Here is a 15946-nt window from a genome sequence, read left to right as displayed (position 1 = left end):
AGGAGACATTTGTTCAAGCTCTTCCGGTTAGAATATGCATCTCTCCTCTCTGAGTTACTCCCGCTAATCTGCTCCTTGGCTTTCCCAGCCAGATTCTCTTAAAGCTACCAGCTCAAGAAGCTTCCCTGCTCCTGGCAGATGGGGACGACTTCGCTCTCAGGCCTCAAAATCAACAGCTCCTGTCCCACACTGGGAAAGCAGTCCACTGAACATAGTCTCCCATGGGGTGAGCGCCTCAATCCCTAGGGCTTCCCACCAGAAATACAATTTTCCAGTTCAACATAAACCATCAAGCTTGCTCTATCAAATTCACACTAAGGAAGGTATTTCAAGTAAGAGAATTACAATCACAAATTAGTAAAAGGTCCATCCTGGTGGCATGATCAGTAGCAAGTTAAACTAGTCCTCACAGCTGAGCATGGGTTCGGATCCCCTGGGTACAGCAAGTTGGGTGTGCGTGTGGCTGGGAAAAGGGATTACGGCGTAGTGAGACCCTCTCGGGAATGGATCCTCCCCAGCCCTGTCGCACGCAGCACGTGTTCTCTATCGTGAATAAAATAATTTTTTTAAAAGAATAAGTAATAAAAATGACTGGGAGTAGAAAGACTACTTGATATAAACTTTAGAGATTTCTTGGGAAAGGTTCAGAATCATAAAAACAAAAAACAAAACAAGAGAAACATGAAGGCAAAGACAGTGTTAGAATCCTTCGGGGTTTTTCTTTTTTTAGCAGTTTTCCTGATGTTATACAGCAACCTCTATATTAGCATGATAAATAATGCAAAATCCAAATATTATGATAGGTGAAGTCAAGTCGCTAGGAAAACCACTGATCCAAGTGCGGAGGAACCTCTCTGCGGGCGTGAACCCAGCCCTCACGGTGAACATGCTGCGCTCCAACGGGGCAGCACTGCTGGCACCACAGAACAGGGACCAGCGCCAGCGGCCCAGCCTGAGCACCTGAAATGAGAGAAAACCGGCCTTTCCCATCCAGACTGCGGTTTCGCTGACTTGGATCGAGTTTTCCACCGTGACAGATTGAACAGAAGCTTATTATCTAAAGTAAGTACTTTTGCACTTCTAAACAACCTAATGAAAACACTATTTAAACCAAGGAACACTCAGGCCTTCTTCAAAAAGCAAAAATACGGGACCAACAGTTAGCGTAACGGCTATGTCACTGGACTCCCACGTAGTCGACCGTGGTTCAAATCCCGGACCCGGTGGCTTAAACTCACGCCAGGCGCGTGTGTGTGCGTGCCCAAGATGCCGAGAGGAGAAAGGAGGAGAAGGGGCTGCAGCATGGCCATCCCCCAAGCAAAAATACATTTATCATTTGGGACCCAATTAATGACCTTTCAAGAAGTTTCAAAAACAATACTGCTAATCAAATATTTTTGTTGGCTTTAGGTTTAATTGTATTTCAAGAGGCCTTTTCTCAGTCTAAGAACCAGATTGTGGACGTGGCTCATGATAACCACACTGGTATTGAAACACCATTAATCTCCTGTCCAAGTATCTGAAACCCGTACCAAAGTCATGGCTTTACTCTCCGATTTAAGGCTGTCAATACCTCATCTTTCAGTTTTAAATTCACTTAGGGGAAAAAAATGGCCAAAAGAATAGAAAACAAAGGGCAGTTTCCTATAAATGAGTTCCAGCTTAATATTTCCTTTATAAAGTTCTAAAACTTACATGGAATTTAATTTGATGACGTTCTTAGGTGTTCTAACCTAATATCACATTTTAAGAAATTGTTACTTGGGGACAGCAGGTGGCATGGTGGCCAAGGCACTGGACTCCCACATGGCCGCTTGCAGTTTGAGAACTGGTTTTCTCTCTCTCTCTTTTTCTTTCTCTGATGAATGCATGAAGCCCTAAAGCAAATTACAATAATAATAATACATAAAATAAAATAAATAATTATTTTTAAGAATTGTTACACTATACAGTTGGCTGGTCACAAAACAGAGCAAGTCCTGCTTCTTCCAAAAGAAAATGAGAGGAGTATATCTTTAATGGTAAGTACCATTTAGAAACTTACTAGACTATAGCATGCCAAGTATGCTTAACCTAAATCTCAAACAAAAAGGAAAAAAAAAAAAAAAAAAGAAAAAGAAGAAAAATGTAAATGAAAAAATGTAAATGAAAAAAACTTAATCCAAATAAGTCCTGGAGTGGGGTAGCCCTCATTGGAAACATGGTTCTCACATTTTTAGGTTTTTAACTAGAGTACTGGTAATTCAATTGGTCCTTAAAATAAATTTGACTATATTATTTGACTATATTCTTAGGCTAAAGTCCAAGTATAAAAAGACTGCAGACTCAACCAGGTCAGGAATGCAATCTCTATTAATTAGGTCTCCCAGCTGGGCAGTGGGTTTGCAGCTGTTACCTTGATCAATGACTTACCTAAATGTCATCTCTACTGATTCGCTTATAAATTACCAGCAAGTGAGACTAATGTACAGGTGCTAATTTATTTAAACTGTTCTCTACAGTTCTACATAGCTTTATAAACTGCATCTGGCACCTAATGTTAGCTGTCAGTTGTACTTAGACATGCCTGTCCTAACGACTCTGTTCATTAGAAGTGAGCACAAATTATGAAATATTGTGAAAAATGATACATCAAATGGAATGGGCACAGCAAATCAATTAGAGAAACTTCATACCGCATATTCACACTTAGGAGAATAAAACACTCTGGTTTCAGAATGAGGTCTATAATACCAATTAGAAAGTAATTGCTAGGCTTCAGCAGTGTTATATATCAATTTGCTGGCTTTTTTCCTGAAACTCTGTAGTCATGTAGAACTTAACTTTTAATTCCCAAATAAAGACATTGGTAAATACAAGTGCAAGTCTGTATTCATAATATTTTATATAGATGAGATGTCTCTAATCCTAAAATTTACAACTACTACATGCTTAATTCAAAAAAGGAAATGTGGAAATCAGGTCCTTGATTTTTATGTGTTTACAGCAAGATTCTGAGCACATTCTGAACTTCTGATGATACAGATGAGAGGATTAAGAGACCCAACAACACCGAACGACTGGACGTCTCAGTGTCCCCCCATGACTGCTCAAGCGCCCCGTGTGCCACGTGTCTATAAAGTCCCACGGGCTCTGGCTGCACCATTTACCCGGCCATCCTTTAGCCTCGGGGTCAGTGAGGAAAAGTGATTTTGCCCTGCCTCCATTACACACTCAAGGGCCCCGTCCTCACTCCTCGGTCTCCACACAGTCTTCTTCGCAAATGTTTCACAGCGAATACAAACCCCTCAGCTCAATGCTCCATCAGACAGGTTCCTCCCAGCTGCAGCGTGTACTGTTAGGCCAAAATCACGTACGCACTGATCACCGCTCGGCAGTAACCTGGGAAACGGTGATGGAACGGGCTGGGAAAACACAACGTTAAGGTTTATCTTCGAAACATAAGCATGTTCTCTCACAAAAAAAAAAAAAAGAAAAAGAAAAACAAAAATGTAAGCATGGATGGAAAGTACTTTCAGCATGGTGCTAATTATTCGAGGCGCCTCATTTTCTTCCTGTTAGTTTTTTTTTTTTTTTTTTTTGGAGAGGTTTTCGCTATAGGGCACGTGCGCTCACCAGACAGACAGAGAGAGACAGAGAGACAGAAAGCGAGAAATCGCCCCCCAGAGGGGATGGTCACACCGCAATCCCTTCTCCTCCATTCTCCTCTCGGGATCTTGGGCACGCACGCACATGCACCCGGCGTGAGTTTTAAGCCACCGGTCCAGGATGTGAACCGCGGTGGACTACATGGGAGTCCAGTGACATAGCCATTACGCTAACTGCTGGTTCCCCATGTTAGATTTTTGAAGGCTATCAACAGTGGCACCCCAGCAGTTCAGTGGGTAAGATTAGTACACATTGGGTCGGACACTTTTTCTAATGTTTTTTTCTAATGTTTTTTCTAATGTTTTTTGATGTAAAAATGTAGCATGACTCTTCCAATGACTCGATAGGTTACGATCTAATTGAAGAAACTGGGCAAAAATTAAGCTATTTTTGAGATGGTGAAGATCCATACTGCCAAAGACATTTCTTCTTAGTTAATGTACTATTTCACCATGTACAGTGATTGAATAAAAAAATTTTACAAGGCTGGGACCAGCAGGTGGCATGGTGGTTAAGGGCACTGGACTCCCGCATGGCCGACCACGGTTCGTGTCCTGGACTTGGCGGCTTACTTTCTCACTTTTCCCCTCTCTCTTTCTCTCTCTCTCACTCTGCTTCTCTCTGGTCAAATTAAAATAAATAAATAAAGTTAAATAAAGTAATTATTTTAAAAAATTTAAAAAGGTACTATTTCACCAATTAAAAATATTTTTCATGTAAATGTAGCAAAAGATTGAATAGTAATTATAGCAAACTGATTCTGAAGAACAATTCCAAAAGCTATACAGTACTGTCACCTCAACAATAAATCTCATAAATTATGTAACTTTGAAAATATCAACAGTGATAAGAACTATTTGTATTTAAAAATTTACTCTATTGTATTTGTTTTTATTTCCAACTCTCTCTGTGTTCTTTAAAAAGTCCTAGTATGGTCAGTAGGTGACGTGGCTGTTAAGGAGCTGGACTCCCACATGGCTGAACATACTTCAAGTCCTGGACCTGGCAGCTTGCCTTCTCTCTCTCTCTCTGGTCGAATTATTATTACTGTTTAAAAATAAACAAATAAATAAGTTAGGTAAATAACTCATTTTTTAAAGTCCTATTATGTGAAGGAAATATTAAATACTAGCATATAAGATTGGCTATGCATAATTTTACACATAACTTGTATCTGTTATATTCAGTGAGGCCAATTTCTATTAAGTCAACCCTCTGAAATCAAGTTGTAAACCAAGAACTCAGTGAAAAAGATGTACGCAGAGTTGGAATGGCTGGACATAAATTCATGGATTGTATTGAATATGTAGCAGGAAAAGCAACAGGTCTTATTCAGAGCCAAAGGCTCTTAGTTTTAATTCTCATGCTTAAGAAGTTTAATTGTATTAGGAGGCTGGAAAGCAGGTGGGAATGGCGAGAAGCAGATACTCAGACACACAGACATGAGATGTCTTGACAAGAAAGCAAATGACACGAGTCTGCACTAAGGCATAGCTGGGCTAGGTCAGCACACGCACCAAACGCACTGCAGTGCCTCAGGGGCTAACGGTTAACTACCATAGAAAAAGCAAAGTCCTGAGGCACCGTAGGTTAAGCTGTTCTGGTTCTTCTCTACAAACCAGGCCAGGAGCCTGAAATTTATTGTTGAAAATATGACCAAGACGTTAATCTTTCCAAGTGTGGAAAGAACACAGTTTTTGGATACTGAAAGACCTTGTACAGTCCTGGTATCCTCAACAATAAGAAAGATACCTACCCCATAAGGTTTTTATGAAGATTAATGTGGTGATTTATATCTGGTTCCTAGGGAGTGTCTCATACACACAGAGTTTTCAGTACATGGTGGTAGTTTTCATACAAATAACAATTAAAAAGATTCCTCTAGGAAATTCACTTTTGTAAAATATCTAATTTCCTGATCATGTTAAGAGAAAAATGACTGTGCCTAGTTTTAATTTATATATTAAAAGCCAAACATATTATAAAAAGAAATGATAACTTCTAAATATATAGCAGCAATTGCAATGGAAGCTTAAAATACTTCCTTGGTTTTGGATAAGTTATTTTTGTCTCAAAAATAACTAAGCATTTTTTCAGCATGGAAAGGCTAAATAAGGCTCATTACCTATTCTGTCTTTCAGCTTATATACACAGCTGAACCTCTCACAAATGGTTTCAAAAACTTAAATGAAAGCAGGAACAGTAATGAGGATGTAACTTTAATGCTCTGGTAAGGGGAGTCACTGTCTTCTCTTGCTTTGATAACTACCTGGATGCCAGAGGAGGTCCACTAAACTTAATAAAATCCTGAACGAGTCAATTGCTATAAAAAGTGAGACTCAGTGAAGCTGATTAATCAGTTGCAGCAAAGTCTAGCACAGTGCAATTATGTCACGGTTGTCGAGGAAAGTGGCTAATGCTTGCTTCCTTGTGGGCTTTAGTCACTGACCTAGGTGAGACACAATAGCCACCTGCAATCTCCCCTTAAATCAATCAATGCCAAATCAATGTTCTCAAAAGAATTTCACGATTCTTCCCAACACTCAGTCTCAGGTGGCAACAAAGGCAAATAGAAAATTAGCGAATGATTCCAAGTATGGTCAACTGTATTTATTACTGTAGTAATGAGAACAATAACAGTGCATTAATCTCATTTTCCTTAGTTGGAACTCTGAGGCAGACAAGCAGGCATTATTCTTTCAGAGACTAAAAAACAAACAAACAAAAAAACTAAGTGACAGAGAGCTGTGATCTGCTCAGCTTCACAGTACCAATGACGGTGCAAGGGACTACTCGTCTGGAATCCCGTGTTTCTCTACAGTATCACTTCAAAAGTACATTTATTTTTAAAAGATCAATTTAATAAGGTTAGGCACATTGAGCATTTATATGACTCACACAACACAAGAAGTTCAACTTCATTTCAGTAGAGCCTACCTATATTAAAGCAACGGGGTGTTTTTATAGGAATTCATGGTTTTGTTACTTAATTGGCTAAAGCTAAGGGAGATTTGTATGTCCTACTAGCACAATGGCACAAAACAGCATTGAGTTACCCTCCCCGTACACACACACACAGCTCTAAAAGTACAGAATTCTGTCACCATTCACGTTTAGCTGAATATATTGCTAAAAGTTTGTTTCTAACTGTTAAGTGATGTCTCCACTAAATTAATTAGACCTTTCTAATTAATTTAAAAGGATAATCTAGAGGGAGTCATCAATGCATATCTGTTCTAAACAACCTAAGGAAACATTTTTAAGATATTTTAATATATGAAAAGAGTTGTTTTAATCTTAAATATTTTTGCTTAAATGCATTTCATAAACAGTTCTGAGTTATCATTATGTTAGCAATTGGATAAGAAGTATGGAAAAACTGGTTTCTAAAATACATAAACTAATTTTATCTGAATGCAATGGCACCCTAGTTACCTATGTAAAAATTAAAGTAGTAATTCAACTACCTAGATGTTCAACTAGGTAGCTGAATTAAAGTATAGCTATGTTATTCTAAATACAGTAAATCCTCACAAAACTAATTTTAACAACCCAACTAATATTCTGAGTAAACATCCAAGCAATGAACTAACCATTCCAAACGACGTAATTCATTTTTTTCAACTGGCAGAGGGCATGAGCTTTGGCCAAAGAGAGACAGAGAGAGGGAGCGGGTGCTTCCTAGCACTCCCTCATGGGGTGCAGTTACACTACAACCCCATCTCCTCCATTTCTCCATCTCGTTGGGACTTAGGGCACACATGCACACTCACTCAGTGTGTTTTTCAAGCTGCAGAGACTGGGACTTGAACCTTGGTCAGCCAAGTAGCATCTAGCCCCCTTAACCACTAGGTCAAGGGGTACGCCTCAACATAACTCATTTAAGCTTGTTTAAACTTGTAAAAATGTTTATCTTGAGACCAGAAGATGGCATAATAGTTACATCACTGGACTTCTACATGGCCGACTGCAGTTCGAGTCACAGACCCAGAGGCTTAAAATTCATGCTGGGCACATGTGTGTGTGCGCCCATAATCTCAAGAGGAGGCTGGAGCAGGGACTACAGCATAGCCATTCCCCCGGGAGTGATTTCTCGCTTTCTATCTCTCCAGCAAGCACAAGCACCCTACAGTAAAAATCTCTAAAAAAAAATTTTTAAGTGTTTTTCCCTTCAGATAAAATTACAAAACTGTTGAAGGATTGCTTTCCTCAACAAGCTAAATCTGCCCTATGTACATCCAAAGATGTTGATATAAGAGCTGCTCAAAAAGGCGTCAGGGCTAAACTCTGGTAGGTAGTGAGATCTTCCGCAGTTACTGAAGAGCACATGTGCACAAGGAGAGAGGAGAAGGCCATTTAGAAAGCAACCCGAGGGGCCCGCGCTGTGGCACAGGGGAATATGCTGTTCCAGAAGGCACTAGATCCCACAAGGGGACCACAGCGTGAAGCTGTATCCTGGTCAGTGTGAAACACATTGGGCACGTACACGAGGGTCCATGATCCACTGGGCTGGAGGACTAGAGGGAGGAAGAGGATTATGGCATAACCAGATCCTATGGAGGGCACTCCTCTCCCCCCACAGTCCCATCTCCTTGTCACATGAGCATGTACAAATTTTATCATGCATAAAGTAAATGAAAAAAAAATAAAAGCAAACAGTAAAACAAAAAACCCAAAGCAAAACAAACTAGTCACACACACAACCCAGGCCCAGAGGACTTCATTGGTGAATTCAAACAAACATTTAGAAAATTCATACCAATTCCTAATTACCTCTTTCAAAAAAGAAAGGACAGAACATTTCCCAGCTTATTCTATGAGGTTAATATTACTCTAATATCAAACTCAGTAAAAAGACATAAGAAACTTCAGACCAATATCACTTAGACACAAAAGTCATAGACAAAGTGTTAGCAAGTCAAATCCAGAACCAGGGAACAGCAGTTAGCGTAATGGCTATGTCGCTGGACTCCCACCTAGTCGACCGCGGTTCGAGTCCTGGACCCAGTGGCTTAAATCTCCGCCCGGCGTGTGTGCGTGCGTGCCCAAGATCCTGAGAGGTGCGTGCGTGCCCAAGATCCTGAGAGGAGAATGGAGGAGAAGGGATTGCGGCATGGCCATCCCCCCTGGGGGGTGATTTCTCGCTTTCTGTCTCTCTGTCTCTCTCTTGTCTGTCTGGAAAGTGCATGCGCCCTGTAGCAAAAACCTCTCCAAAAAAAAAATATATATATATATATCCAGAATCATATAGAAATTATACATGATGAAGTGGGAATTTTTTTTCCCCATGAACATATGGTTGGTTTAACATCTGAAAATCAATTAATATAATATACCATATCAACAGAATAAAAGCCAAAACCACAAGGTCATCAAAAAGAAGAAAAAGCATTTGATAATATCAGACACCTACTCATGATAAAAATTTCAACAAGAACAATAACAATAAAAAGTCCAACAAAGCAGAAACACCCAGAGCCAACATCATAGCTAACGGTGGAAGACTTGATGCTTTCTCCTAAGATCAGGAACAAAGTGAGGATGTCCACGCTCATGACTTCTAGTCAACAATGCTGTAGGTTCTAGCCAGGGTAACTGGGCAAGAAAAAGAAATAAAAGGCCTCCAGATTAAAAAGAAGGAGGTAACATTAGTTCTATCTGGGGTGGCAATATCTTGTATACAGAAAATCCTAAGGAATCCAGAAATTATGAACATTTATAAATGAGTTCAGCAAAGTTAATATTCAAGATCTATACACAAAACATACGAAATATCCAGTTGTCCCTTAGTACTCAAGGGGGACTGATTCCAGGACCACCTTCGGATACCAAAGCCTGCAAACAATCAGGTACTTTACATGAAATGATGAAGTATTTGCATATAATCTACACACAACATCCATCCTATGTACTTTAAATCATTTCTAGATTTAAATATGCAATATAATGTAAATGCCATGTAAGTAACTGTTTTACTATACTGTTTAGGAAATAATGACAAGAAAATTCTATATATGCTCTATATAGAAGTAACCAAGTATTTATCCTGAATAGTTCTGATCTGTGGTTGGTTGAATCTATGGACAAAGAACTCATGAATATAGAGGGCTGACTACATACAAAAAATTGTGTATACTTGCAATGAATAGTCCAAAATTAAACTAAGAAAATTCTATTTATAATAGAATGTCTTAAGAAAGAAATTAAGGCTGAGGAATAAATTTAACGAAAGAAACACCAAACCTAGACTCTGAAAACTACAAAACGTCACTGAAAGCAATTAAAGATCTACAATAAAGGACACCCCATGTTCATGGATCAGAAGACTTAACACTAAGGTGGCAATACTCTCAAAAGTGAACTAGAGGTTCAGTGCAATCCTTATCAAACTCCTAGCTGGCTGCTTGCTGAAATTGACAAGCCAATCTTAAAATTTCATATGGAAATTCAGGGGACACAAAATAATCAAAATGATCACAAGAAAAAAGAACCAAGTAGGGATACTGACACTTCCTAATTTCAAAACTTACTACAAAGCTGCAGAAATCAAGACAGGGTAGCAATGACATAAGGATAAATGTATAAATCAAGGGAATAGAACTGAGAATCTTCCATCAATAGGGGTGGCAAAAGAATTCAATGGGAAAACAGTATTTTGTCTTTTTAACAAATGATACTGGAACAACAGAATATTCACATGCAAAAGGATAGATTTGGACCCCTATCTTATCATATACAAAAACTACTCCAAATGGATAGAAGATTTAATTATAAGAGCCAAACCTATAAAACTCCTAAAATCCTCATGACTTGAATAGATTCTCCGTTACATATCCAAAAGAAGTGAAAACAGGTCTGCACAAGGGTTTGTGTCCATGCTATGCATGCTCACAGCAGCATTATTCATAATAACCAATAACCCAAGTGCCCTTTGACCAATGAGTAAATTTTTAAAATGTAGTTTATCCACATAGAAAAAAATCATTCAGCAATAAAAGGGAATAAAATCCTGATACACAGCTATCACATGGATTAATCTTGAAAATAACATGCTGAGTGTATTACATGCACTTAAACCATGCCTACACAATTCCGTAATATTTATATGAAATCTCCACAGTATAAAAATCAATATAGACAAAAAGCACAAAAGTAGCTACCTCAAGCTGTGGGATGAGAGAATGGAAAGTGACAGCTAAAGAGTATTAAGTTTCAGGACCAGCAGTTGGCACAATTGCTATGTCACTGAACTCCCATGTAGTCGACCGCAGTTCAAGTCCCAGACCTAGTGGCTTAAACTCACACAGGGCGCATGTACATGCGTGTCCAAGATCCCAAGAGGAGAATGGAGGAGAAGGGATTGCGGCGTGGCCATACCCCTTAGGGGGTGATTTTCACTTTCTGTCTCTCTGTCTCTTTCTTTCTGGCGAGTGTGCATGCCCTGTGGCAAAAACCTCTCAAGAAAAAAAAAAAGAGTATAAAGTTTCATTTCAGGGCTATGCAAATGTTCTAAAATTAGACTGTGGTCATGGTTGCACAATTCTGTGAATAGATGAAAATTCTGTAAACTGTAGGCTTTAAATGGTAGGTGGATTATATCCCAAAAAAAGAAATAGCAAAAAAGTTTTCTCAGAAAAGACTTGGGTAGCAGAGATTATATTCCTATTTGGAAAAGAAAATCTAGTATGACTATTTGTGCCACGATGCTGACTCCTTTTTAGAGTTCATGGTGTAAAACAGTGAAGGGGAAAATCTTATTTTGTTTTTGTCCCTTTCTTCAATTATTTTTAAAGTTTATTTCTTTCATGAGGGAGACAGGTATATCCAGCAGGGTCTTCACCCTGATCCATCCCCAGCCAGCTGAGCTCACAGGCACATACAGCATAGACAAGGAAGTCTTGGGACACGAACCAAGGATCTTCTCATGGGGGTCCAGTTGCGTTAAAACTGCATCACCATCTGACCCCAAAAATATATCTAGGTTGATAAAAATATACAACTTAAATATATATTTAAGGGGCCAAGGTTTACTTATGGGACATATCCTATCAACTTGACTCTATTTTTATTACCACTTGCTTTATCATTCTGTAAGAAGCTGAGTCGAAGATAACACATTTGCAGTGTATGAGCATTCCTAGTAGTTTCTATGACCTTGAATCAAGAAAATCATTCATTTCTACTTAAAATCTGAAATTCGTCATACTTTGTAATACTTCAAATACAGAAGGGCATCTTCCTTTGAAACCACTGTTCCAACTTAGATCTATAGTGGATTTTGCCTTATTCTGACAGTTTGATTAAATTTACAGAGAGCTAAGAGGCTCATGCTGAAGAAAGGTGTCTTCAATATCTAAACCTCTACAGCAATTACTTTTACAGCAGAGTAACTGTACTTACATCAATATCTTCTTGGGTGAAAGTTTCCGGATCTTCTCCCATCATGTTGGCTAAATGTCTCTTTCCTATGTTGAACTCTTCAATCTGCTTTTTAATAAAATCCTCTGTGTAAGTTTCATGTCTTGAGGCAGCAATCTTCTTCTTCGTCATTACAGGTGTGGTGTGTCTTAGCCTTAATATCTAACAGAAAAATAAATGGAAGAAATTATTTTAAATTAAAGTGATCTTACAGATTATCATCTAAATAAAACAGGAAAGCAGTGTGTTTTTATTTATTTATTTATTTATTTATTTATTTATTTCATGAGTAAGAGAAAAACAGACAAACATCCTTAATGTCTCATGCCATGATCCCTCCTCTGGCCTTCCCAGACAGACAGGGTCCTAGATACCCCCCTGATCTTCCTATGGAGTCATCACAGCTTGGGCAGTGCTGGCACTCAGCTGACTGGAGTCAAAAACAAAGTAAAAGTTCTGTTTAGAAAGTAGTTAGAAATTGTGCCCTGCTCAAAAGATTACTTTCTTTTTTACTTTGCAAGAGGGCACATGTATTCACCGGAGAGCGAGAGAGAGAGAGAGAGAGAGAGAGAGAGCGAGAGCGAGAGAGAGGGAGGGAGGGAGGGAGGAAGAAAGTGAGAAAGCACAGCCTTTGGGGATGGTCACGCTGCAATTTCTTCTCTATTTTTCCCTCCTTGTGAAATTCTGGGCACGCATTGGGTATGTTTTTCAAGCCACCAAGTCCAGGACTTAAGCACGTAGTAAGCCACGTGGGATCCAGCCCACACTGGTCCCAAAAGCTTACTTTCAAAAGTGGTTTAAAGTACAGATGGCACCTGACTTCCAAGGGTTCAACTTCCAAATTTCTCAACTTTGGGATGATGTGAAAAAGTTTCAGAATCTGAAAATCAATTAATATAATATACCATATCAACAGAATAAAAGCCAAAACCACAAGGTCATCAAAAAGAAGAAAAAGCATTTGATAATATCAGACACCTACTCATGATAAAAATTTCAACAAGAACAATAACAATAAAAAGTCCAACAAAGCAGAAACACCCAGAGCCAACATCATAGCTAACGGTGGAAGACTTGATGCTTTCTCCTAAGATCAGGAACAAAGTGAGGATGTCCACGCTCATGACTTCTAGTCAACAATGCTGTAGGTTCTAGCCAGGGTAACTGGGCAAGAAAAAGAAATAAAAGGCCTCCAGATTAAAAAGAAGGAGGTAACATTAGTTCTATCTGGGGTGGCAATATCTTGTATACAGAAAATCCTAAGGAATCCAGAAATTATGAACATTTATAAATGAGTTCAGCAAAGTTAATATTCAAGATCTATACACAAAACATACGAAATATCCAGTTGTCCCTTAGTACTCAAGGGGGACTGATTCCAGGACCACCTTCGGATACCAAAGCCTGCAAACAATCAGGTACTTTACATGAAATGATGAAGTATTTGCATATAATCTACACACAACATCCATCCTATGTACTTTAAATCATTTCTAGATTTAAATATGCAATATAATGTAAATGCCATGTAAGTAACTGTTTTACTATACTGTTTAGGAAATAATGACAAGAAAATTCTATATATGCTCTATATAGAAGTAACCAAGTATTTATCCTGAATAGTTCTGATCTGTGGTTGGTTGAATCTATGGACAAAGAACTCATGAATATAGAGGGCTGACTACATACAAAAAATTGTGTATACTTGCAATGAATAGTCCAAAATTAAACTAAGAAAATTCTATTTATAATAGAATGTCTTAAGAAAGAAATTAAGGCTGAGGAATAAATTTAACGAAAGAAACACCAAACCTAGACTCTGAAAACTACAAAACGTCACTGAAAGCAATTAAAGATCTACAATAAAGGACACCCCATGTTCATGGATCAGAAGACTTAACACTAAGGTGGCAATACTCTCAAAAGTGAACTAGAGGTTCAGTGCAATCCTTATCAAACTCCTAGCTGGCTGCTTGCTGAAATTGACAAGCCAATCTTAAAATTTCATATGGAAATTCAGGGGACACAAAATAATCAAAATGATCACAAGAAAAAAGAACCAAGTAGGGATACTGACACTTCCTAATTTCAAAACTTACTACAAAGCTGCAGAAATCAAGACAGGGTAGCAATGACATAAGGATAAATGTATAAATCAAGGGAATAGAACTGAGAATCTTCCATCAATAGGGGTGGCAAAAGAATTCAATGGGAAAACAGTATTTTGTCTTTTTAACAAATGATACTGGAACAACAGAATATTCACATGCAAAAGGATAGATTTGGACCCCTATCTTATCATATACAAAAACTACTCCAAATGGATAGAAGATTTAATTATAAGAGCCAAACCTATAAAACTCCTAAAATCCTCATGACTTGAATAGATTCTCCGTTACATATCCAAAAGAAGTGAAAACAGGTCTGCACAAGGGTTTGTGTCCATGCTATGCATGCTCACAGCAGCATTATTCATAATAACCAATAACCCAAGTGCCCTTTGACCAATGAGTAAATTTTTAAAATGTAGTTTATCCACATAGAAAAAAATCATTCAGCAATAAAAGGGAATAAAATCCTGATACACAGCTATCACATGGATTAATCTTGAAAATAACATGCTGAGTGTATTACATGCACTTAAACCATGCCTACACAATTCCGTAATATTTATATGAAATCTCCACAGTATAAAAATCAATATAGACAAAAAGCACAAAAGTAGCTACCTCAAGCTGTGGGATGAGAGAATGGAAAGTGACAGCTAAAGAGTATTAAGTTTCAGGACCAGCAGTTGGCACAATTGCTATGTCACTGAACTCCCATGTAGTCGACCGCAGTTCAAGTCCCAGACCTAGTGGCTTAAACTCACACAGGGCGCATGTACATGCGTGTCCAAGATCCCAAGAGGAGAATGGAGGAGAAGGGATTGCGGCGTGGCCATACCCCTTAGGGGGTGATTTTCACTTTCTGTCTCTCTGTCTCTTTCTTTCTGGCGAGTGTGCATGCCCTGTGGCAAAAACCTCTCAAGAAAAAAAAAAAGAGTATAAAGTTTCATTTCAGGGCTATGCAAATGTTCTAAAATTAGACTGTGGTCATGGTTGCACAATTCTGTGAATAGATGAAAATTCTGTAAACTGTAGGCTTTAAATGGTAGGTGGATTATATCCCAAAAAAAGAAATAGCAAAAAAGTTTTCTCAGAAAAGACTTGGGTAGCAGAGATTATATTCCTATTTGGAAAAGAAAATCTAGTATGACTATTTGTGCCACGATGCTGACTCCTTTTTAGAGTTCATGGTGTAAAACAGTGAAGGGGAAAATCTTATTTTGTTTTTGTCCCTTTCTTCAATTATTTTTAAAGTTTATTTCTTTCATGAGGGAGACAGGTATATCCAGCAGGGTCTTCACCCTGATCCATCCCCAGCCAGCTGAGCTCACAGGCACATACAGCATAGACAAGGAAGTCTTGGGACACGAACCAAGGATCTTCTCATGGGGGTCCAGTTGCGTTAAAACTGCATCACCATCTGACCCCAAAAATATATCTAGGTTGATAAAAATATACAACTTAAATATATATTTAAGGGGCCAAGGTTTACTTATGGGACATATCCTATCAACTTGACTCTATTTTTATTACCACTTGCTTTATCATTCTGTAAGAAGCTGAGTCGAAGATAACACATTTGCAGTGTATGAGCATTCCTAGTAGTTTCTATGACCTTGAATCAAGAAAATCATTCATTTCTACTTAAAATCTGAAATTCGTCATACTTTGTAATACTTCAAATACAGAAGGGCATCTTCCTTTGAAACCACTGTTCCAACTTAGATCTATAGTGGATTTTGCCTTATTCTGACAGTTTGATTAAATTTACA

At 38.4% G+C, this 15946-nt stretch overlaps 1 protein-coding gene across 2 annotated transcripts in view; it reads right to left on the bottom strand.

Moving 5' to 3' along the window:
• The window catches only part of MRPS9 (mitochondrial ribosomal protein S9), an 82240-nt gene that overhangs the window by 44331 nt on the left and 21963 nt on the right, over window positions 1-15946 (bottom strand). The window contains exon 1 of one of the 2 annotated variants that reach the window (XM_006163785.3): window positions 12049-12224. The exons of the other annotated variant lie outside the window; for it this stretch is intronic. Coding sequence (XP_006163847.1) covers window positions 12049-12198 — 150 coding nt within the window. The 5' untranslated portion in view covers window positions 12199-12224. Of the gene's footprint in view, window positions 1-12048; window positions 12225-15946 lie in introns of those variants that run through there. 2 annotated transcript variants of the gene reach the window in all.

Source organism: Tupaia chinensis, unplaced genomic scaffold (genome assembly GCF_000334495.1).
Source record: "Tupaia chinensis unplaced genomic scaffold, TupChi_1.0 Scaffold143064_1, whole genome shotgun sequence".
NCBI classification, from domain to species: domain Eukaryota; kingdom Metazoa; phylum Chordata; class Mammalia; order Scandentia; family Tupaiidae; genus Tupaia; species Tupaia belangeri.
This window is presented reverse-complemented; position numbering and strand designations above follow the sequence as displayed.